Source organism: Mauremys mutica, chromosome 1 (genome assembly GCF_020497125.1).
Source record: "Mauremys mutica isolate MM-2020 ecotype Southern chromosome 1, ASM2049712v1, whole genome shotgun sequence".
NCBI classification, from domain to species: domain Eukaryota; kingdom Metazoa; phylum Chordata; order Testudines; family Geoemydidae; genus Mauremys; species Mauremys mutica.
The window spans coordinates 265,335,270-265,360,952 of NC_059072.1; the positions used below are offsets into that span (position 1 = coordinate 265,335,270).

The 25,683-nt window shown below is 42.9% G+C and overlaps 1 protein-coding gene across 1 annotated transcript in view; it reads right to left on the minus strand.

The window, feature by feature from the left end:
* TM9SF2 (transmembrane 9 superfamily member 2) overlaps nt 1–24,275 on the minus strand; it is a 64,926-nt gene extending 40,651 nt beyond the window's left edge. The window contains exons 1-6 of the mRNA XM_045009051.1: nt 23,997–24,275; nt 16,714–16,781; nt 15,608–15,701; nt 14,492–14,619; nt 5,493–5,622; nt 90–214 (exon numbers count right to left, since the gene is read on the minus strand). Of these exons, the coding sequence (XP_044864986.1) occupies nt 90–214; nt 5,493–5,622; nt 14,492–14,619; nt 15,608–15,701; nt 16,714–16,781; nt 23,997–24,212 (761 nt within the window). The 5' untranslated portion in view covers nt 24,213–24,275. The remainder of the gene's footprint in view (nt 1–89; nt 215–5,492; nt 5,623–14,491; nt 14,620–15,607; nt 15,702–16,713; nt 16,782–23,996) is intronic.
* Between the last annotated feature and the right edge of the window lie 1,408 nt (nt 24,276–25,683).

The following is a 25,683-nucleotide window of genomic DNA, read 5'->3' on the forward strand; positions in this document are numbered from 1 at the left end:
TGCACTAGAGCACTGACTTAGTTCTTGTTATAGGCCCTAAAGCATTTGTTTAACAAGTAATTTTAAAAATCCATTTTAAATGCACTCACCTTTTTGGTTCAAGTTTAGCAGCTACGAGTCTTGCTCCTACCGCCTCCTTTTCTACAACATGGTAGAATATCTTAATATCTACATGGTTGAATATGTAAAAGGTATCTTCTTCACGAAACTCTGCCTGTGGACCAAAATACAAGATTAAAGAAACCAAAGATATAAGATTATTCTACAATTTAGAAAACAGAAGCTCAAAACTGAATTTCAGACAGACTTGTATTCACTGTTTTTTTAAAGGGATATACTGCTGAAGTTAAAAGCCCCCAAATTCTCTTACAAGGTGTATTGAGGGTTCTGGGAATGCACAAGCAAACACTTTTTCCTGCATTACCCTTTTAATGGAGGCACTTCAAGAGTATGCGAACTTTACACGAAGTATCCAGATCACCACTCTCAAATGAATCTTAACTGAAGAAAAAAATATTGGACTATTGGGGACTTCCAAGTGGACCAATTTTACAAAGAGGTTTTATATAGGAGCAAATAAACTAGATAGACAAACTCCTGTGACAGCAATTTAGCACACAAAACCAAACTATTTTTAAACAAATGCTTCACAAACACCACTTCAACTCAATATCAGTTGTGCATCCCTCCCAGAGATTATGATGGAACTGAATGATATGCCTGGTTCAACTGTTAGAGAGAAACCTTGACTGGTCCATTTTCAGTTGGTTTCAAAATGTCTCTTTAAAAGAGCTGTTTGCTCTCAGAGGTCATATGACTGTATACAGCTGCCTCAAACTGCCAGTTGTATTTCAATAGGGTAAAAAACTTATTTAGTTAATATCAGGTTTTACTGCTGTCCATATGTGTCAACTGCAAAGATTGGCAAGAAGTGGTGTGTTAATACATAAAAATTTAAACAGCTCTATTTCCTCTGTAGTATTCTGAAAACATTTGTGTTTTAACTCTCTTATCCAGCCACACCATTTCTCCTCCTGTTTGACTGATGCAGTAATACCACTGTACTGATATCATAGCTATTTGTGTGCTACTGGAAAAGAATGCAAGTCAGAAAGTGATACTTATATTCTCCTGTAGTTCTGCTTCTCTGAACATTTCCATGACTGGATTTCTACTATTGGATCTCCACTCTCTAGGCAAGAGATTGGGACTCCCCAGGCAAGAGACTGAGACTCCCCTAGCTGTCAAAGTTTTTTGGCCCTTTGAGAGACAGTGTCAGGCCAAACTCATTCGGAGACCATTTACCAGGGGTTTAGGCGATGTCTACACTGCAGAATTTTAAAATCCAGGCAATATGGCATCTTTAAAGAATAACATTTTTATTTCATTCAAGAAGTGGGCTGGCTATGAAGTAAAAAGCCTTATTTATAAGAATTTCTTTAATAGATGAAGTGAAATGAAAAATTAATAAGTTAATTATACTGAAGCAAAAGCTGAAACTGATTGTCCTTAAAATTCTCTTTAGGACTTGCTGCTACCCAGCTATAGAGAAGTGTAATTTATCAGCCATTGAGAGTCTCTCAATATTTAGTTAAGTATGACATCACTAAACTGGATGGATGGGACGGAGCAGAGGGTTTTTACAGTTCCATGAAAGCGTGAGACCCCCGAAGAGAACCCAATGGCAAGGGAGGGGAAAAAAAAAAAGCCAGCGGCGGAAAAACACAAAACACAAACACCGGTCGGGACAAACAAGCAAATATCGGGACAGTCCCGATAAAATCAGGATGTCTGGTCAGGCTATTTGCACACAGCTCTGCATTCTGGGAGACTGATATGCCTCCATGCTTCTCATGTTGTTTAAAGGCTTTGCACCTGAAGACCCTCCATGTGAGCTTCCCACTCCAAGAGCAAGGCATCTGTCACTATAGTTTTATACAGCAGAGGAGTTCCTTTTGCACATCGCTTTAGGTGTCTGCAGAGTCCTTCCACCACTTCAGAGGTAACAGTACTAATGGAGGCATCTCGAGGGGCACGTCCACATGATGCTTAAATCAGGGTGTACGCCAGCCTTGTACGCACTGAAGGTGTAGTCTGGCATGAAGCATGATAAAGGTACATGAAGGCTCACGTCCTTGCAGAGCAAGAAAAAGTCCTTACTGTGATGCTTGGACTTGACTCCAACTGCATAATAAGAGCTATAGCATTCTTAAAACTATCCTAAGGAAGATAAGCCATAGACTTGGTGGAGTCCAGAATCATTCCAATCAATTTGAGTCTATGGACAGAAGTCAAGTTGGATTTCTGTCTAGTGACTTTGAGGCTTAGGGAACAGACCAAGCATGTGATGAACAGATTTTAAGAGTGGACAATATTTCCTCCAGTTAATTTTCCATGTAAGGGTACACACCAAGATTTCCTTAAGCGTTCTACCACTACTACATGCACGTTAGTGAATATCCTCAGTGCAGCTGATACCAGTACTGGGCTCTACTCTTCAGGGTAATGGTCGTGGCCTACCATGAACCTAAGGTACTTCCTGCAGGGTGGAACCATCAATATATGTGGAAGTATGCATCTTGAAGGCCAGAGATGTAATCCAGTCTCTTGAATTCAGAAAGGGAATTAATGTGAGGGTGACCATCTTGAACTTCAATGTCATATGAATATTCAGTTTCCTCAGTTTCAGGATGGATCAACCAACCTCATTTCTTTTTAGGGATATGGAAGTACAGTAAAACTCCATTTTACAGTCTAATTAGGACCAGGGCCAGATCAGATAATCAAACCTCCTGATAAACTGGAGAATGGAAAAATGCGATGCTGCAGTGCTATCTAGCAGCCACAGGAAAGATTGCCTACTTCTGGGCCTGGAGTCCCAGCTATTCGGTAAACATGAAGAGCCGGTTGAGGGAAAGTCAGATAAATGGAGTCCTACTGTACTTGCTCTAAAACCGGTTACCATGATACAGAGCAGGGACTCTCTTTATTGCTCGGAAAAAAAGAAATGAGGATTGCTTGACATAGTTGATTCTCATGAGAAGGGTCCCAGAAGAGGATGGGAAAAGTCAGTTGGGTGCAGGCACTGTGTGAAACTGGATGGAATATCTTGAAGTTATGATGTTTATGACCAACTGGCCCATGGTGATAGAGGCTCATGAATGCCTGAAAACAGTTAAACAGTTTCCAAATGGAACAGATTGTTAGGTATGAAGTCACAGGAGTCAGTCTGAACTGCCTCAGAGTACCATTAGAAGAGTGTTACTGGACTGATGAAAATTGAGAAGAGTGGGCAAGAGAGGTGGACTGTCTCCAGTTGCGGAAGCGTTGCCTCTTTTCTCCAAAGCTCAGTGGGGCTTTCACAGAAAAACAGTGATGGACTTGACCTATGTGGGTCATATGACTACTGATAGCCCCTAAAAGGAAATGTATCATGTAGATCCCAAGGTATAGAACAGTTGTGCTGGAGTCCTTCAGTGTGCAAAGGGCCTCATCCATTTTTGAGCTATAACTACCACCCCTCAAAGGGCACGGCCTCTACCATCGAATGTACTTTGAAGGAAGCCTGAACTCTGTAGCCACAGTGATTGCCTTATGACCATCAAAATACAGACAGACAGTCTGCCACATCTGGTGCAGGCTGGAAGCCAGTTTATGCCATTAATCAGTCCTTGGAAATAAGAGGTAGGAGACTGTTGGTGAAAGGTGAGTTTTTGTCAATCTGAAAGTCGTAACTGGCCATTAAGGCCTGGTAGTTGGTGAGGTGAATTGTAAGACATCCACCAATTTGTGGGTCTATTTCTGGACCTCGTCCACTCGAACCTGTAGGGCCTCTACAACTCTTCTGAGGAGCTCTTGGAAACCTCTAAAGTTGTCCAACTAGGGGACAATAGGATGACTACCTCCTCAGGAGAGGATGATGAGAGTGCCACAGGCCCTAGAAAAAGTCTCGACAGAGGTGAAACATCTTCTGGTTTATCCCTGTACTATTGTGGAGGTTTGGGGACAGCCTGGGTAGCTGAGGCCATCAGGAGAGGTACTCTAAGATGGTGAGATTTATCCTGGTAATTTACTCTACTTTGAGTGGAGCATGGTTCACATCTGCATGGATAAATATGGTCCTGATGGCCATAAAGTCAGGAAAGTCTGTATCCTGTCTGGCAAACATCCAAATAACTGTTTCAGAATGAGGCTCGGTCTCATGAGGTTGAAGCAGGTGGTGCAAATGTTCTGGGGAGTATGTATGATGGTGCTCCGAGTCCCCGCTATTATTTGATGCTACTGATGAGGCTGAATTAAAGGAGCTTTAGACTTTGCATTAGGTTGTGTATTAGATGTTGGCGTAACCAGCAAGATTACGGAAGTAGTGCCATGCTAAAGGAAAGTTCCACTACAGCTAGGGAAATGGAGGTGACTATCAAAGCTCCCGGAAAACCTGCAGCTGCTTAAGTCCATCAGTGCCTTGAATGTCATCGGTGCCAGACAGTGTTGTGACATGGATAGCAAAAACAGTGACAAAACCTCAGTAAGCAATGGTGACAATTCAAGCACCAGACTTGGACAGTGCCACAGCCTGTGGTACCAGAGGCTGTGGTGCCTGGATAGCTTTCCATGACATCAATGCTGTGGAGCAGGAAGTTGAAGGTGTCAAGTTCCTGACTGAGGAGGCACAGTAGCGAGGTAGTGAGCTGTGGCAGGAACTACACAAGGCTGTGATATCTCAGAGGAAAAGTGGTGCTGGAGGTGAGATTTTTAGTGGTAGAGGATCTACCACTACAACCCCTCACTCCCTGTACCTTCTCAGATGATGGTCTCTTGATGGGTTTGGTCCATCTCACTGCCAGGATTGAAGAAGAGGCTCTATGAGTCACTGAACCAGTGCTCGCACCTTTTGGGGCCATGTTCAGGGGGATACAGAGAAGCTGGGTCAGATGCTGATTTCATGGATTGGTTCATGAGGAATATCTGCAGTCACTATCTTTTTGGGTTCTGGAAGTGAGACCTGCAGAGGTCACATTTTTCCAAAATGTGAGACTTCCCCAGGCAGTCTTGTCATTTGAAGTGACCATTCACGAGCACTGCTTCCTCACACAAGGGACAATATTTCAATCTGGAGGACAAAAGTGGAGGCCACCCTGGAGCCTGTAGTCTAATTTGGGCAAATCAGAAGTTTTAAAGGAAATGCCAACTAGTTAAAAGTAGTAGTAAGAACAAGAGATTGTTAGCAGTCAAAGCACAGACAACAAGCCACTCTCTCTAAAACAAGAGGCAGTGAGAAAATATGTGCAGCAGTTGAGCTGCTCTGTCCTTTTACATCCTTTGCACAGAGCACAAGGACTCTGAGGGCTCATACACCCCATATGGACCCCGCTAGCCAAAAGATTCAGAACTTGAGCACGTGGGATGCACATTCACCATTAATGGTGAACATGAATATGGATAATCACTCAATACAGAAATTGACACATTAGTAAAAAATTCTTTAAACTTACATTAATGACACAGGCATCCTTTGGATGACCTTTTTCTGTAGTAAAACAGCCAATAGGAAATCCAGGATTGCAAAACTTCTGGTTGTTGTCAACATCATAGCACCAAGTTACAGGCATGTTGTCCACAATCCTATAAACAAAACACTAATAGAATTAGAGACAGAGCAAATAGTAATATAAAAATAGAAGTCCTAAATCAATTTAACCCACAGTAATTCTTTGCATTTTGAGCAAAAAAAACAAGTCACGGAACACAGATTGCATCTTCAACGCTACTTTAAATTCCTAGAATTCTGAAGGATTTGGTATTCCTTGCAAAAAAGTTTAACGTGACTATTGTGTGTTCCTCCTGGCAATTCTATGAGTATGAAAGTAGCAATAAAATTCCTTTAAGATTTTAATTGCTGGGATTGTACCAATGACTGTTAACTCAATTTCCAGATAATGGAGATGCCTGGTGGCAGCTGTACAGGTAAAGCAGATCCTAAAAAAGGGGGAACTTTCAGTTTCTCTAGAAATAGAAAGCCTACTGCTGTGAAATTTCACACAGCATTAGTTTTATGCCCTTTGAATTTTCTGTGTAATTTAGTTTATTTCTCTTTGTAAAATTAATATGTCATATGAAATTGGACCTTCATGAAATTTGGCTGTATTGCCAAGGACATTAGTTGCCTTTCACCACAAAATTTGGTAGACAGGTGTATCCCGAGTAGATCAGGTGCAATACGCAAGTTTCTGGGAAAAAATAAGTGTGTTAGTTTTAGCTAGTATTCATCATAACTGTTGGTGTATAAAACATCAGTTACGGTTGAAGCCTCCTGCATGCACAGAAGTCATCTCCATCTGATAAAAACATCCTCCAATGAAGTCTGTAAGATGAAATCTGACAGAAAAATACAAAGAAGGCTTCTAAGGGCAAAAGTAGCAGCAGCTTCACTTCTACCTTGCCTGACCTCTTCAATCGTGCTTACTCGTTAACACGCACCACGAAGGTAGTACACAAAAGAACTTTGCAGTGAAGCAGTTACACACCTGATAACCCCTCCACGCACAAAAGAAGAGTGAAAAATTAAGTCACCTTACAACACATACACTCTTCTCCACCTCAGATACAAACCACAGTACATGATGCACAACCTTAACTCTGTTCCCCATGGATCTTTCCCCCGCTCCTCACTGTCTACAATAGGGCACATTTTAACTTTTACTTTCTAAAGAAAGCTGAATTGAGTGTTTCAGATGAAATCTCACTTCAGCTTTTCTAGTAAAAAAAACTTGCCACAAATGAGGAAGTCCTGTTAGAGTTAAATGGGAAAAAGTATGGCAGCTCAGAGTAGGCAGTGTTTTTCCTTACTGAAGTGCATTCCTGACCATCATGCTCAGCTGCGCTTCCCTGATGGTACGAACTATTTTAACTAGTGAGTTTACATGGGGTAAAAAGTTGAGAGCTACTATAGTTAGGTGAAAAGCAGCTGCTTTCACACCTCCCTCCACAGCTCAGCTGCTGCTTCTCCAGCAGCTCTTCACAAGATTCTTTTATTGTTAAAAAGGCTAAAAATCAAGAGCACAGTAAGTTTCCAATTTAGGCTTAATAGATAAATCTTGAAAGCAGCCCAGCCCCCTGTGAGGAGCTGCAGGAGAAGATGACAAGACAGCAGGATACGGCAGGAGTGCTAACATAAATGGAAACGAAAAATGTCAACAACTAAAATATACATTTAAGAAAAGAAAAAAAAGAAGTTGTCTACCACTACCCCTCTTTCCACTATGAAGTTTTTTTCCATAGTGGAAGGATATGTCCAAAAAGAAAATCATTTAAAAGAATTTTAAAAAATTCAATAGACGTAATTAGAACAGCATTAAAACACCCCAGGATATGTTTTACTGATCCATTAATATGTCTTAAGTGGTTGAAGACACAAGGCTGCAGTCACTTTGTTTGCATCATTGGACAAATAAAACTTCCTGTTGTGTTTTAATGCTACATATTGGTACAAAATGCACTGAGTTATTGAATCACCTTTACCATTAAGTGTCTTATTGTTAGTGGGTCAGCAATGCTAACAAACAGTGTCCCAGGATACCCAGTAGAACAAAAGTTATGGAAGAAAGATTGCGTGGACCAGTTCTCCAGGAAGCCCAGGAAAGGCAATAGGACAGGTATTTGCTTTAGTATCTTCCATATATTTTCTTTGCATTACACGGACATTAAGGTGTAGTAGTATTAGTGACATTAAACTGTTTTGGGTAGAAAAAAGAACTTGAGGTTTAATTCACCCATGGACTTGTATCAGGAGGTTCAATTTGCTGCTCCCAAGGCACCAGAAACAGGTTGCCCCAACCTGAGAAGGAAGGTAATCAGGGTATGAGGGGGGAAAAAGGAAGGGTCACCAACACCTACTCATCCAACAACTAAACCTAAGAGTCCTAGAGAAAAATTCCTTCATCACCATGCCCTCCCCAAAACCACACCTTAATAAATCAATTTAATTCTCTCGCTGTATCACTTAGCAGGTTCTTCTTTACTGCTACACAGTCCTCCATTCCTAAGAGCAGACCAAGCAGGTTCTTCTTCCCAGCCTCTTCTCTCTGATCTAGCCCTCAGCTCCACGTTGTTGTTGACACAGAGCAGAAGCAAGAGGGGACTCTTACTAGCCAGCATCCCCCCTGCAAGACCATTAGTAGCTTGGAGAATAACCTCCAGCAGTAGGTAGGAAGCCAGGACTGGGGGCGGGGGGGAAGGGACGGAGGGACAGCAACAACATGTACTTGGCAGGATTGTGGACAGTTTCTGCAGATTCCCACAAGGCTCTGAATATCAGCTGTGAAACTGACCAGAGTCCCATTCATTTCACCATGTTGTTGCTGGGCAGTTATGAGTGGCAGATGATTAAAAGCTGTCCATTTACAGACCTCAGAAGACAATACTGCATCTTCCTACACTTTGTTCACATTTGGCAGGTTAGGTTATCTTCACAACCCAGAATACTAGAAATCAGATTTTGCTTTAGTTTGTTCCTCCCCTCACATGACAGGGCTAGGATAAGTGAAACATCAGTTTTTCCTGCAGATGATGTAGTCTAGCTTTCTTCTGGTAATAAAGATGAGGGCCCAAAGACTGATGTGTCAGAAGTAGCAATACTGAAACAAACTGATAATTATTTCAAACAAAATACCATTTCTGAGGAGTTGGAGTTGTGGGCAACTTGCTTTACCATGAGAGATATCCAGGTGGATTTCCCTGCAATTCTAAGACAGTGACAGAGGGTTTAACTAGGCCCGCAGATTAATTCATAGCATGCAATAGACTAAACTGAGAATTAAAAAGAGCACAATATTATAAAGGAAAAAATTTACTGAACAGTGAAGCTGCATCTTGTTTGGGCTAAAAATAATTCTATCAAGTTATTTGTACCATCAAACATGCTGGTGATATCAGCACTACAGTTGAAGAATACAGTTCATTTACTCAAATATTTAATCTGAGGGGGAAGCATTCCATTGCATTCAAACTTGAAAAATAGTTTGTTAAACAATCCTACTTCAGATTCCATGAACAATGAGTAGCTAATTATGCTAACAAACTCTGAAGTTGAAAAAAGGAAAGTCTGCAATTACACTTAGCAGCTCTTCATTCTTATGACGACAACACTTGAAAATGTTTTAGCAACAAGTTAATTTAATGTTTCAGAAAGTGCCAGAATGACAGCCATAGAAAATGAACTCTCATTTAGACACACAAAATGCACTTGTTCAGGTTGCATCTTTGATTGTGCCAGATCAACATAATTCAGACTTATAAAGTTTTGAAAGCAAGATCCAGTCTGCAAATATTATACACCAAATAAATAATTTATTTTACACTCAGATTTAGAAGGAGACATTAGAAGTCACATTAAACCCCCTCTCAAATTTTACTTGGTACTCTTACTTTAAAAATGTAAAATTTCAGTCTTAAGAACGGCCATACCGGGTCAGACCAAAGGTCCATCTAGCCCAGTATCTGTCTACCGACAGTGGCCAATGCCAGGTGCCCCAGAGGGAGTGAACCTAACAGGCAATGATCAAGTGATCTCTCTCCTGCCATCCATCTCCATCCTCTGACGAACAGAGGCTAGGGACACCATTCTTACCCATCCTAGCTAATAGCCATTTATGGACTTAGCCACCATGAATTTATCCAGTCCCCTTTTAAACATTGTTATAGTCCTAGCCTTAATGTCTTCATAACATTAATTTGTCTTTCACAGTTTACGTATGCTTCCTAGTTCATTTGCACTAGCATGTGGCACCCCATCCTTGAGTTGGTCCACCATGTTCTGACCTATTTTTTTTTTTTTCAAATATTGCCTAAAAGCTAACTTGTGTAAGTCCTATTCCATCCCTACAGGGGCCCTACCCAGTTCCCATGGACACATATGAAAGACTCTGGTTCACTTCATTATGAGTTGGATTCAGCCTTAAGATACGGTAATAAAGAAACAAGAAACATGCTTACTATCACAGCTGTAACATTTACTCTTGACACTATCTGCCCTTTTGTTAATATGTCCATGTAAGTTGTAAGCTCCTCAAGACAAGGATTTCTGAGTCTGGGAGGCACTGTTGAACCCAGGTAAGCAGTATGTAATCATTAGCAAGGCTAAGATTGTGTGTCTGATATTTTTAGTAAAAATCACAGACAGGTCAGACAAAAAAGAAAAATGCACAGAAGCCATGACCTGTCCGTGACTTTTACTAAAAATATTCGGGACAAAATGGGGATCTGCGGATCCCCACACCACCTGAGGTGGGGCAGCTGTGCAGGGGTTCCCCCACCACCTCTGACGGCCCCCCACAGCTCCCACCCCTGCAGGGAACCCTGCACCTCCCCATCGTTGAAATCATGGAGGTTGCTGGAAGTAATGGATTCCATGACTTCCGCGACCTCTGTAACTAAACTGTAGCCTTAACCATTAGGTTCATGCACTACTTTTATAGTGTACTTTTTCCTAAAGAAAAAAAAGGGTTTTGATAGCTGCAATGCATAGGGTTTCATTATTATTACAGTTGCACCAAGAGGCCTTCATTAGGATCTTGGTCCTATCATTTAAGAGCCTGTGGAAATACACACAATGAGAAAAAATAGATAAACAGAGGGAACTGAAGGGTGAAACAACTGGCTACATAGACCATGTGATTGTCCCAAGTCAGAGATCCCCCTTCCTCCTCCAAGATATAGAATATAAAGATAAATCTGTATCATTGACTGTTTGTCACTTAACTTTTAATGGCTGTACATGTTTCCTGTCATTAAAGCAGTGGTTCTCAAACTTTTTTTTTTGTGGACCACTTAAAAATTGTTAAGGGTCTCAGCAAACCACTTAATGATCTTTTCAAATGTTGTTTGTACCATTAGCTAACTATTGTAAAGTGCTTTGGCTAAAAGTGCTATATAAAAAAAGTTAAAACGTTTTTTGTTCTACAAATAAAAGCACAAAACTCATTTTAATATCAATAATCTTACCTTTCTAATGTGATGGCTGTACCCTCTATCCCTGCAGCATCCCCAAAGCTGGGGCTGGGAAAGAGGAGGGTCTCTCCCCAACCACAGCAGCCACAAAGCTGAGGCTAGGAAGGAGGGCTGTCTCTCCCCGGCAGCTGCAACCCTGGAGCTGGGGAAAGTCGCCTCTTTCTCTGGCCGCTGCAGCCCTGCATATCTCAAATTCCCTCCACCCCCTCTTCTCACCCCACTACCTCCTCCCACCTGCCCCCTATTACCCCAAGGTCAACACCTCACCTTACATGTGCATCTTCTCCAGGGGCCAGGCACCTAATTAGTGGAGCCACGCCTGCGTAGCTCCTCTAATTAGGTGGGTGGCCCTTCATTGTCTCGTGTGCAGTCGCCCAGGCGCTCACTTTAGAGGGAACTATCCGCGGACCACCTGAATATAGCTCCACAGACCACAGTTTGAGACCCTCTGCATTAAAAGTTTTCAAATTATATTTTCCGCCTGTTCATCCCCTCAGCAGAATCCACTCCTTCCAGAACACATGGATTCCAGCTCAAGTATTCCCAACCAGGACAAAAGGGGAGCCATAGGAAGACCGTGGAGGGCCTTCTCAAGAAAGAGTAAACATGACCTCTACATAGAGTAGCATACAGTACTACAGGTTTAAAGCAATACAGTGGAGTCGCATCATACACGCATTTAACTTACGTGAATTCAACTAAACGCGCTCAGCGCAAAAAAAAAAAAAAGAAAAATAATTGAAATACAGAAGTGCGGGCAATTCTGCCCACCATTCCACTCAATGAGCGTATGCCCCGGAGTGAGCGTGAGATGGGAGACATGAATCTGCTGTTCCCTCAGTCCCCGCCTGCCTCTCATAGTGTGAGCATCTCGCTGCGCTGAGCATGATTCTAGTGTTTAAAGATATGTATTTTTCGTACAACATGGCCCCTAAACGCAAGCCAACTACTTCATCTGGTGCTCAACCAAGGAAAAACTGGCTGTGTTGGACTTATTGAGAGATGGTATGTCGGTCTCCAACATGGCACGTAAATATGGCCACAACAAATCTAGCATCCGTGCCATCAAGATTAAAGAGAGAGAAATTTGTCAAGCCGTGGCATCAAGTGCTCCAATAACTGCTAAGGTGATGAGCCAGGTGCATGCTAAGACTTTCATGAAGACTGAAAAGGCATTAAACTTATGGCTGGAAGACATGAACCGTAAATGTGTGCCTATCGATGGCAACACGTTGCAAGAAAAGGCTCTTAGTCTCTAGCGCTGTTCAAACCTCCTGCCAAAGACGGACAGCCTTCTGATGAGAAGGAATTCAAAGCCAGCCAAGGTTGGCTTAACTGTTTTAGGAACCGCTTCAACCTCAAAAACGTGCAGACTTTTGGTGAAGCTGCATCAAAAGCCTACTCCGAATAATTAGAAAATCATAGAAGAAAAGGGCTATCTTCCGGAACAAAAGTTTTTAATGTTGATGAGACTGGGCTCTTCTGGAAAAAATACCCAAACGCACTTACACTTCGAAATCAAAAAGACAAGACCCTGGCTTCAAAGCAGCTAAAGACCATGTGACTGTATTGTTTTGTGGCAATGCGACTGGGCATTTAATAAAGCCGGCTTGCTTTACAGGGCTGCAAATCCCCGTGCCCTAAAAGGAAAGAACAAAAATCTCCTGCCTGTGTTCTGGCAATCAAATAAAAAGGCTTGGGTGACAGCAGCATTATTTCTGGATTGTTTAATTCATGAAATTAGTGTTTCATTCCAGAGGTCAAGTGGTACCTCGAAGAGAATGGACTTGACTTTAAAGCGTTGCTGATCGTAGACAATACTCCTGGCCACTCTGAGGAACTCCAGTTTCCGCGTAACAACGCTGATGTCTTTCTCCCCCCCAATACCACCTCCATCCTCCAACCTCTTGACCAAGGCATGATTCACTGTTTCAAGGCCACGTACACGAGGCTTACGTTCTCATGGATACATAGCGCTATGGATGCGGATCCCAATCTTAATGTGATGGAGTGTTGGAAGTTCTTCAACACTGCCGATTACATCACTTATATTAAACAGGCAATGGATGCAATCAAGCCTGAAACAGTCAATGCATGTTGGCAAAACCTAGGAAAGAATGTGTGAATGATTTTAAGGGCTTCCCGACCATTGACAAAGAAGTGAAAGGCATTGTTCAGGAGGCCAGGCAAGTGGGTGGTAATGGCTTAGTCGACATCCTTGAGGAAGAAACTGAAGAATTAATTGAGGGCCATAGAGAAACACTGACTAACGAAGAGTTAGAGGAACTGAGAAAATAGTCTACAGAAAACAAAGATGACGATGACGAACAGGAAGAGCCAGCAAGCTGGAATCCTCATAAATTTGCTGAAGTGTTCCAAGCAGCGAAACACTTGAATGGTTTAACTTCTGAATACAATCCCTCTATGGAATGAAGCCTCAATACGACGTGTGAATTTACTGACGACTTGAGACCATATCAAGAAATGTTTGAGCAGCTCAAGAGACAACAGCAACAGTTGCCAATCACCATGTTTTTCAAGAAAAAACCAAGCAGCAGCAGACGAGCCTACGCAATCAACTTCTGGAACTGAACCAGAGCCAATCACTTTGTCTACGACCTGCTCTCTGTCACCCAAGCTCTCCGTCACCTCCATCTCCTGGATCAACATCAAGCCCTGACAACACCCCCCCACCAATAGTGTTATCAGAGGAAGAGGAAGACTAATCATCGGAGTGTGTACAGCACCCATCTCCATCATCTCATCGTTCATCATACGGACGCTGTACTAATCAGCGTCATCATTCATCGTCGTCGCATCACAATTGTCATAGTCATCGTATCACCATTATCATCATCGTCGTAGACTAGCAAGAATATCCAGGACGAATGGTGAGTGGTTAGGTTTACTGTTTTCCTTTTTTATTCTTCCAGTCTGCCGTCTCTCTCATGTAATTAAAAATACTGTAAAATTATATTTTGCATATGTACTCTATTATATGCTGCACATTGCTGTATATATTATACATATTACTGTACAGAGTTGTATACAAAAAACATGTACAGTATACTGAACTTTATGGGCAATTTAAGGGATTTTTAAGGGCAATTTTGACTATACGCGATTTTTGCCTTACACCCTGACTTTAGAACCTAACCCCGCGTAAGATACGACTCCCCTGTAATCATATCTAACAATCATGCTGTTTTAGCATGAAGATTTCAGACAAAGTACAGTGAGAACCATAAGCTTTACAGCTGAGCTATTCTACTTATGAGTGTGGCATGTTTCAATAAAAGTAGAAGTAGCAGTATGTAGAAGTAACATGACATTAATTCCCCACTCCACCCCCGCATGAGAACAGACCAGAAGAATTACGATTTCCACCAGTTAACATGAAGTGCTGAATTTGTACCATCATTTTATAATAGTCATTAATACAAATATTAAATTGGTTAATTTAGTATCTTAAAAAAAATTAACTTACCAATGATGTTGATAGTTCAACAACATGCTTTTTTTCAAAAAGTCCAGTTTTTGCTTATCCTCTGGGTTTTTTGTGTCATATACTTTTGTGCAAACAGATTTACATTTCTCTTCCTTCTTAAATGTAAACTAAGAAAAAAAGACAGGATTTGAGTTGAATAGTCTTTTAAAAGAATCTGTATCATTCTATACTAAAAGTATACTAAACAATATGTATCCCATAAAAACCTTAATGTATTATAAATTATGTGGTTAACCCACAAGCAGACAACCCTAACATCCTGGTATTTTGTATGTCTATGTGTTCGTCACATACTATTTTAAAAATATAATATAATATAATCAGGGTTTTGTGTACTCTACGTAAGAATCCCTGGACTTCCTTGCAATAATATTTTCTATTCCTACCTTCCTTGCAGAGACAGACACACACCCTCAATACTGAAAAATATACATTGATGTATGATTCGTTGACTGTTTTCATCAATGATTGTAGACTTTTTATTTAATGTTCCATGGATCTGAGCAGGGGCAATGTTGGATCAGGTAGGTCAGAACCTACACAGATAGTTTATCCACTCTACAGCTGCAAGCAGGACTCCTGCTCTGGGTTCCTGACCCCCAAATGCCTAGCTCCATGGAGCAATGCCTCCTTTGAGGAAAGCTGGAGAGCAAGAGTCAGATGCAGGCAGGTCCCAGCAGGAAAAGGAGACCTTTCAATAAAATGACAAATTCTTAAAAAAGCCTGAACTCGGGATTTCTCAGATATTTGGCAAATTCTGCAGCTCAACAAAAGTGGCATCCACAAGATCCTGCCAGAGATTAACAGAATCGTCACATCCCTCAGAGCTATTGTTTCAGGCTCTCTGAAAATACAGGAAGAGAGCATCTCTTCAGTTTACACTTGATTCAAGTTTTCAAGATTCTCTCTACAACCATAAGGGCTAAAAAATTTCATTATACAGATTCAGGAGCACAAGGAATGAATACCACAGCTACGGAGTTGTGTCACACACAGATCCCCACATATACAATTTTATCTACACCCCTAGACATGTTATACCTTCTTTCACATTTCTGTTTTATCTTGCAGAAAACCCTTTAGCAGAGCACAAACCTTATATGGTGATGGTTCTATTCTCTCTCCAAACAATACTTGACCAAGATTTTCAGATGGACGTTTTTCACCTGCTGCTTGGCAAAAATCGAACCTAAATTAGAAAACACGTAAGCTTTAATCAAGGATTGAAATGTAAACATAGTACAAAAAAAGACTAATTTTCCCAGCCAGCCAAATCTAAGGCAAACACCTGCAAATTTTTTTATTTAATATTGGGCGGGGGGGTCAGAATTCAGTGATTTCTTACCAAAATCTGAGTGACTCTAGGAGTAAAATCAACACCTGCGATTTTAAAAATGCCTTTTTCAAATATTTCAGAATTCAATTTCAATTAAAACACAGATACTTTAATAATACATTTCCTTAAATGCACTGGAAGGTCAGTGTACACGTTAGGATTTTAGCCAGGAATTAATGAAATCTACACATTTAGAAATCTATAACTGCTTTAAGAAAGGACAACACTGCACTGCTACTTGAAAATATATATGGAGGACTCTTTGTCACATGGTAACCAATTAAAATTGAAGTTATTATGCTTTTATTGACCACTAGATTTAGCTAGGAAATTCCCAGAATTGCCATGGCTGAATCACAATGCACCATACTTGCATCCATTAAAATACAAAGATAACTAACACTTAACCCCTTCGATAATAATCTCTGCTGCATTCTTTGAAGTGATGGCATTAACACATTTTGCACACATTTTCCATCCTGTACTAGTAAGATACATAGCAGGGAAGTGTTTAAAGTTAATACTTTGTTAAAATAATTGTGGCTATCCCCATCCCATATCATTTGTAACTACAATTTAAACTCATCTGGCTGCAGGCTAATCAAGACAGCAGCAGTGCTTTGATCTACAGAATGACTACTAGCACTAGAAAGTAAAAATTCTTTTCTAAATGGTATTCACAAATATAGTTTAGGTTACAAAATAGTCAAATGGAACCTGTCCAACAGAATAAATGGTTTCTATGCACTGGAGAAATGCTAGAAATTACATCTCTATTCACAGCGTTTTCAGAAAACCATTCAGAGACTGCCTTTTGCAAGAGCTGGCAAATGAAGTTACACATAACAAAGTTTAGTACACTTACGCAGTATATTCATAGGGAAGAACAGATTCCACAGAGTCAAGCCTGTTCACAAACAGCTCTATCACAGACTGAAAAAGTTAAGAGACAATTAGCAAAGTTACACTAAATTATGTCACTGGGTATGACTTGGGGTTGAGTTTAATGACCACTATCAAAGTTACAAAAAAAGTTGCCTTGCACCTTGCATTTAATTACACCTGCCCAAAGTGGATGTAAAACACTCCAATATCACAGAAAGACAGCATTTCATATCCACTCTGCACAGCTGTGACTACACAAAGTTCAAAGGAGCAGAAAATCATGATCAAGAATGGTACCTCTGAATTAGAATGACAAGTACACGTTGATTTAACTGCTTAGTTAAGCCAATCTCAATAACAAATTACATTCAACATACAGGAAGAAGTAAAATTAGCGAACATAAAGACAACTTTTGCTGAATAAACCCTTAAAAGAACATGCATGATTATAGACTGAACTTGAAGCACTACCCATAGCTAAGGCTGCCCAACACTTTCCATTATAAGACCCTGTTTTCACGTACTTATAAAACTTTGCTAAACTAACCATTTGAGCTAAAATTTTCCATTCCAGGTGTCTACAAGAAGCAGAGATTGGGGCTTTGTTTTTCCTGTTTGTTTAAAGTTTCAACTTAACACCGGACATTTCCAAGAATGTGGCACAAAAGTAGTACATTGTTTTGCCCATGTTAAAGAAATTCTTATAAAAGTTTCACTGAAAAGCTGCTTGCAGCAGGAACATCAAATTTGGTAGGAGGGTTGCACCTTTTGCCATTCCCATAAAAACTCCCCCAAGTTTGGCCAAGCTAGAAGCCGCTGAGGGATGGCGAGTGAGAATCACAGATCACACACACACTCAGTAAAGATTTATTAGAACGTAGCAGCTAAATTCTCTGAAGATTCCATTTGTATTGAGTATGCTCTATCCCCTCACAGCTCCTACACACAGAGCAGACTTCACATATGCCAAAGAGACTCTACCCCAGGGGTGGGCAAACTTTTTGGCCCGAGGGCCACATCTGGGTATAGAAATTGTATGGCGGGCCATGAATGCTCATGAAATTGGAGTTGGGGTGTGGGAGGGGGTGAGGGTTCTGGTTGGAGGTATGGACTCTAGGGTGGGGCCCGAAATGAGGAGTTCAGGGTGCAGGAGGGGGCTCCGGCAGAGGAGGGTGGAGTGCGAGAGGGGGGTGAGGGCTCCAGCTGGGGGTGAGGGATTTGGGGTGCAGGAGGGTGCTCCAGGCTGGGACCAAAGGCAGAAGGGGGATCAGGGCTGGGGGGAGCCTAAGGGCTGCAGGCTCCAGGCAGTGCTTACCTCAAGCGGGTCCTGGAAGCAGCTGCATGTCCCCCTTTTGAGTCCTACATGGAGGCGCAGCAAGGCACCTCTGCTGCAAACTGCCCCATCCACAGGCGCCGCCCCTGCAGCTCCCATTGCCGTGGTTCCTGGCCAATGGGAGATGCAGGAGAGGTGCTTGGGGGAGGGGGCGGCAGCGTGCAGAGCCCCCTGGCTGCCCCTACATGTAGGAGCCAGACTGGGAACATGCCGCTGCTTCTGGGAGCTGCACGGAGCAGCCCCCAATCCGAGTGTTGGAGCGGGTCAAGCCCCAGACCCCACTCCCCAGCGAGAGCTCGAGGGCCGGATTAAGATGGCTGGCAGGCTGGAGCCGGCCCACGGGCCATAGTTTGTCCATCCGTGCTCTACCCTATGCTCTGAATGCTCTCCCAGCTGGCACCCAGGCATTGAAGATGAGGAGAAAGCAGCCACACTGGAATGCAAAGGGGCAAGAATTTAAGCCTGGGAAGAAAGATAGAGGGAGAGCATGGGCAGAAGCTGGGAGGGGAGACAGGAGTAGAAGCAGAAAGGTGGGTGGCCACTAGATCAAACTCCCCCCTACAGAATCTAGAATTGAACCCAGGAGACTTGAGTCTCAATATTTCTTTGCTGTCAGCAAATAGCTGTGAGGTTTACAGGCAAAGTGGGTCACATCTCTCTAGTGCTCATCCACATAGATGATAGCAGCCTACTAATGCTAGAAGTTAGAGATCTATGCTGTGGATCTGAACACCTGAAACCTGCCGATGACCCAAGTGGCGTATTCACAAGACAGAATTTCTTTTTTTGAGTTTTGTTTTGTTTTTTAAATTAGGAAATTCACATAAACAAGAAACTATAGGTATGCCTACACTGTTCTACAGTTCAGATTACAGGGGCACATACCAAAGTGCTGAGATGTAAATCCTCCATGTAAACTTTGCCTCTTCAAATACAATTACATTAGTGTGAACAAGGGACCTTTATGTTTGCACTAGCAGCGTCCGCTCAGGAGAATTACAGCACAGCACTTGGCACGCTGCTATTCACACCCTGTAATCTGAATTGACGGGCAATGTAGACAGACTATGTTAAAAGAATATTGAGGTTGCAAAGTCAAGAACTCAAAAAAGTTAGGAAGTGCCAAAATTAAGGTTGTCTGTGCATCCTTAATGCCACTTCCTTGCATGAATTATGATACATTCTTATTACATAATCACATACCCATCCAGCCTGTATCCCTGCCTCATTCAGTGTACAGATTAGATGACACTCTGGGAATGAACAGTTGGATAGTCAATTAGGCTGTTTGTAGGACGTCAGCCTCACTTGCTGCAGAAGTTGGAAGATGTGTAGTGAATGAGGCAGGGGAATACAGTAAGTGAAAGGATGGCCTCCTGGTTAAGGAAGAACTGGATTCTATTCCTGCAACAAGCAGAGGTCCTGTGTGATGTTGAACAACTCACAAACCAAAATTCCGTGGTCTTCATTTTCTGCATACCCACCTTGAGATACCAAGCATTAGATATGCACAAGTGCTGAGCACTCATAACTGCAACTGAAATCGACTGGAGCTATGCCTTGAATATATGCAGTGCTATAAAAATGCTAAGTACTCTGAAAAACCATGCCCTAGGTGTCTCATGCTGGGCACCCAAAATTAGTAGACACTTTTGACGATGGGACTACTCCAATCAAATCTCACAGGAAGATAAATGTATTACTGTTTGTGAAGCAGAGTGTGGTGAGAGCACCAGATCAACATTCTAGAGGAAACTCATAATTTTGTATTCAGTGCAGGGTTTGCATTAAACTAGGCCTAGAACCAGGCATTGAATGAGGAAAATAAAGAAATATTGAATAGCTATCAATTCACTAAATGAAGCAGGAGCCCTGTGAGGGAAAAAAAACAGCAACAATTCTGTAACTGAAGACTGCATCATAAAGTAAACATACATGGTGCAGAATTGAAGTTAGAGACGGCCTTAATTCTGGCACTTGCTAGTCGCTAACTTTGCAACCGTAACCTGTTTTCAGTGTAATTTTTTTATAAATATGGAATGAAGGGAATAAACAAATGGAAAATGTGTGGTAAACAGATATAAAACTAAATGAAAGATGTTATAATTTTACTGTAGGGTATTAACAGAGATCTATAGTAAAATTATTAGCAATTTCAAGTATAGTGTTGCAAATGCAGCACATCTGGAGAATTACTTCTGAGGGCATTCTGCACCAAAAAAATATGAAAACTTCTGCGAACAATATTTTAAAATTCTGCAAGTTTTTATTTGTCAATAAATAAATGCAGAGGCTCCAGAATGGCAGTGGTGAGCACAGGCCACTAGCTTCACTAAGGTGGGAGATCATCCTGCAGCCCTGTCACCCCCTGGACACGGACTCAGCTGGGAGGCTGCACCTGACCTTGACACAGCACAAGGCCTGGGCTTGCCCCAGAAACACCCTGTGGCCCTGCCCCTCTGCACCAGGTGTGGGGCAGGCAGGTTCAACCATGCAGGATCCAAGTGAGGAGGGGCTCAGTGTGCAATGTGAGATGAGAGGATTCTGTGTGGGACAATCTGGGTGCAGGCAGCTCAGTTGGGGATCTTGGTGTGGAGGGAGCTGGATGCACAGAGGCTCATTGTGGGGTTCCAGGTGCAGGGCCAATGGGATCTGCAGGGGCTTCCAGGTGAAGGTGGTTGGGGCACAGCGGAGGGGTCTGGATGTGGGGCTTGGTGGGGTGGAGGTATGGAGGAAGCTAGTTGGGGGTCAGTGGCATGGAGGTCTAGGTGAATGGGCTCAGGATGGGGCAGGGGGTGGTGGTTTGAGTGCAGGGAGCTCAATGGAGGGTGGTCTTGGTGCAGGGGTGGGGGTCCAGAGGCAGGGGTTGAGGTTCAGGTAAGGAGGGCCGGGGGATGCTGGATGTACTCAGTGAGGCTTGGCAGAAGTGTCTGGGTATGGGAGGTCCAGATGCCTTGGGGTTGGGTGATGGGGAAGCAGCTCCCCATAAAGTGACCCCTCCCCCCACAACTGAGGCTCAATGGGGGCAGGAAGTAGGGGAGGATGTTGAGCTTCCTGCAGCTGGGGAAGGTGTCTGAGGGTGGGTCTGACACAGCCTCAGCCACTCCTTGCAGGGGAAGAGGAAATCCCATTCTCTCCTACTTCCAGCCCGGACAGGACGAGCAGCTGATCCCAGCTCAGGGTCGGAGCCACTGGCTGGTGTGCCTCCAGCCCCGCGGTGATTTACCTCTCCGCCAGCTGCTCCCAGTGCCATTTATGATGTACCTGCACTGCAAGGGAGTGGTACATGACTGCTCTTGCAGCTTCCCTTTGCTTCCCTGTCAGAAAGTCATTTTTCTGCGGGGAAGCAAAGAAATCTTTTGGGGCCATGAATTCTCTCCCCAAATCCTTAGGGTGCATGTTGGTTATTTAGATCAACTATGCAATATTTCATCTTTCTGATAGGTAAGTCGGTTATGTTTGGACTGGTAATATTTAATAGTGATTTTGACCCCAATCTTCTAAATCACTCTATGTGCTCAGACCCCTGAATTGCATGGAGCCTCCTGGAAAGGGCTCCACATTACGACAAAGGGGTCCGCCTAGAGTTATTTAGAGGCTTGGGGTCTTAGATGGTAAACTCTTCATGGCACAGTCCTGCTTTACAACATATTTAGAGGACCTACCATATTTTGACAACTACAGATATGCTACAAAAGATACATACTGAAGTACCTGTTAGACCTTATGAACTGGTTATTAATGGCTTGTATTTTACAGCATATCAACAATATAAAATTACTACACCTCTGTGATAATTATTCAGTCCATTTGAATTTAATTTTATATTCGATTTTGGTATGTCAAGGATACTTCAGCTAGGATGTGTTTGCGCCCTGACCCACTGACTCTCAGCAGCTACTGGATCAAATAAATGTACATTTTTGATGTAAAAGATGCTCATCAGAATTGCAGTTGTAAATAACAGTCTTACTACTTTGTAGGCCATGGACTAGTGCTTTATACCATAAGAAAGCCAAGACCCCAGCTAGTAAGAAACAGTAGTTTCCAACTCTGAAATTTTGTAAGATACAGGACTTTAAAACTATGTTAGGCCTATACTTGTTCCTCAGTCTGCTTATTATAATCTCAAAACACAGACCAGTGTAATTTCAACTCATGATATCAGCATAAATTTGTAATAAAGATAGATCTCCCCACTACAGTTGAACATAGATTAAACAAAAATTTTACAAAAAGGGGATCACTGATAACATATGTTAGTATGAAGCTGGAGCTGAAGAGACAAAGCAGGTATATGTATTTTAGAAAGTTCCAGTAAAAAAAAAAATCACTTTAATTTACTAACTTCTGTTAAGGTTTAGTTTAGAAGGGAATGCATAAAAGAACTCAATGAATAATAATACAGCATGCCATTAATTTTTGTTGCAAGTCTGTAGGACAGCTGGAGAAAATAAATCAAGAAAAACAAAATGGTTTTAAAAAAAAAAGTGTTCCATAACTCCCTTATAAATTAGTAACTACCAGGCAGAACTGAAAATATATTCCTGAATAACGCACTAAAGTAGTAGTCCATCTGTTCACTCTTATCATGGTACTACCATTTCCATCACAGCCCCATTGTGGTGTTAATATTTGACAGTTAAAAATCTTTAAATACATATACACACACATTTTATATATATATGAAATACATCAACCTTTATACAGCTAAAAGGGAAAAATAAGTTGTTCACATACTCCCCCATCAAAATCATCCTTCACTGAACTCATAGCAGCTATAAAATGGTTTCAGTTAAAAAATTAAATTCTGCAGCTCATTCAATGCAATCAAAGTGATCAAGGTGTTGACAGGTACATCTTTTGCACTGCATCACTGCATATGTATGCTTATTATTTCACAAATACTGCAACGCCCAACCACTAATCCATGCCAGTAAAAATGCTGTCTCCCATTGCACCTGACTGTAAGCTTCTTAGGTAGGGTCTGTAAAAGCAGCGAAGAGTCTTGTGGCACCTTATAGACTAACAGACGTTTTGGAGCATGAGCTTTCGTGGGTGAATACCCACTTCGTCAGATGACCCACGAAAGCTCATGCTCCAAAACGTCTGTTAGTCTATAAGGTGCCACAAGACTCTTTGCTGCTTTTACAGATCCAGACTAACACGGCTACCCCCCTGATACTTAGGTAGGGTCGCTTGTTTTGGTTGGATGTATTCGTGCAAACTCCAGAGCAACCCTAAAGGCAATGTTGCGGAGCGCCAAGCACAACATTAGTGTCTAAGAAATAATAGTGAAACAGAGACAGCACATTAAAGGGAGAAAAACATTCTACAGAAGACATGGAGCACAGGAACTTTTTTGGGGAAATCTCGCACCCCAGCAGAGCTTTGACAACAGGAGCATCAGGGTAGCCAGGATCAATCATTCAGAAAGCTCATAGTACACAGCCAGTCCACTAGCACTGGAGCTGCAGTGAAATGAGGGGAGATCTCAAAGACTGTACTGTTTAGTTTAACTGCAAGGTAATAATTAACACTTTCCAAGAAGGGGCCATTACCAAGGAGTCCAGCTCTAAGTTAGATGCCACCTGCGCTGCCACCCCATATGTGGCTGACACTGAGGCACCAAGGGCCTGGCAGTAGCCCCCTCAGCACATATCCAGGCACCAGCCTGACACTTCATCAAGGTCCCTCTTAAGGAGGAGAAGTACCTGATCTCTAATCCTGGAGACTCCCGGACAAGCCTGGAGGGGTGGCAACCCTAGCCCCACCCCAAACACGGACGGGGCCCGGGCAGGTTTCCCGCAGGATCCTCGCCCCGCTAGGCAGGGGGGCAAGGCCAGGGGAGCGACCCCCGCTGCCCAACGTGGGGCGCAGACAGGCCGGACCTGCCCTCAGGCGGAGGCGCGACCCAGGCCCGGGCTCACCTTGCACTCGTCCGACGCCCGCCCCTCCTCGCAGAAGTTGACGGGCGCCAGGCCCGGCAGGTAGAAGGCTCCGCCGCGGGGCGCGCAGGCCGCCAGCAGCGCCACAGGCAGCAGCAGCAGCCGCCGCCGCGGGAGGCCCATGGCCGCGGGGACACGCCGCGGCGCCCGGGCGGGGAGGGGGCGCCTGGCGGCCTGTACCGGGTCTCTCAACGGCATCGCAGCTCCGCTCCCTCCGCAGCCGCGACTTCCGGTTCTCCGGCTCAGACACGTCACCCTGCGCTGACCTCACGGCACCTCCCTCCGCGAGGGTAGGGTGGGGGCCCGAGGGACCACTTCCGGGTCACACCCCCTCCTGGCCCAGTTACTATAGAAACAAGATTAGCCGGCCCTGGGGGGAGGGCGAGCGCGGATCACACCCTGGAAGGGCGGGGGAGGCCGGGCGGCTCGGCGTTGCTTGTTGTAGCCCTGCCCGGCTTGTTAGTGGTTCGGCTGCCCGAGCTTGCAGCTGTTTCCCTGTGAGAGGCTGGAGTAGGGAAATTGTATGTTCCTGGCTGTACCTCAGGGGTAGGCAACCTATGGCTCGCGTGCCGCAGGCGTGGTGGCCCTCACGCTGCCCGGGTCCTGGCCACCGGTCCCGGGGGGGGGGGAGCTCTGCATTTTAATTCAATGTTAAATGAAGCTTCTTAAATGTTTTTAAAATCGTGTTTACTTTACATACAACACTAGTTTAGTTATACATTACAGACTTCTAGAAAGAGACCTTCTAAAAACATTAAAATGCATTACTGGCACATGAACCCTTAAATCAGAGTGAATAAATGAAGACTCAGCACACCACTTCTGAAAGGTTGCCAGCCCCTGCTCTGCATTCTGCTGGTGGCGCATTAACAACAGGCAGCGACTGGGGTGGCCAGATAGCAAGTGTGAACAGTCAGGACACTTTTCAGGGGGAGGGGTGCAGCTGCATAGATAAGCCCCTAATATTGGGATGTCATGAGACAGCATATCCCTAAAGCCAGTTTAACACAAACTGCCCCTACTGGGCACTTTCACTGAGCCCATTTTAATTTTATTCTTCCAGGCCAGTTTGAGATTTTAAATCACAAAACCTGTCTTTTGAAGAGTAATTTTGTCTGAGCTATTGAAATATCTCATCTTCATTGGCAATAGTTAGATATTTTAATTAAGCTTCTTCAGCATGTGAGCAAGTAGTAAGTCCTGCTGTTTGGTTCTGCAGTGCTGGTCCTGATAAACATTTGACCAAATGATTAGCTTGGATCCCTCACAAAAATAGGTCATTGTCTTTTAGGCCCAGGATTTCTCATGCAAGAGTACAAGTCCAGGGTTTTATATATATATATATATATATATATATATATATATATAATTTCCTGCTTTAAAAGTGAGACTGTAGCTCAATTTTTTTTCACAAAAACAAACATGGTAATAACAAACAATTTTAACAATCATGGCTTTTGTCTAGCAATGAGTCAGTAAAGCTCTGCATCATTTTTAAAATGGCTACCTATGGCATCCAACTTGGACTTCTAATTTGCTGCTCCTAACAGTACTTTAACAAATGAATTGAAAAATAAGAGAAGATGAGAGTTTATTAACTTTATAGTGAGGTAATACATCATAGGAACACAGCATCACAGTTCAGAGCAACTGCACCTGTGTTTCACCT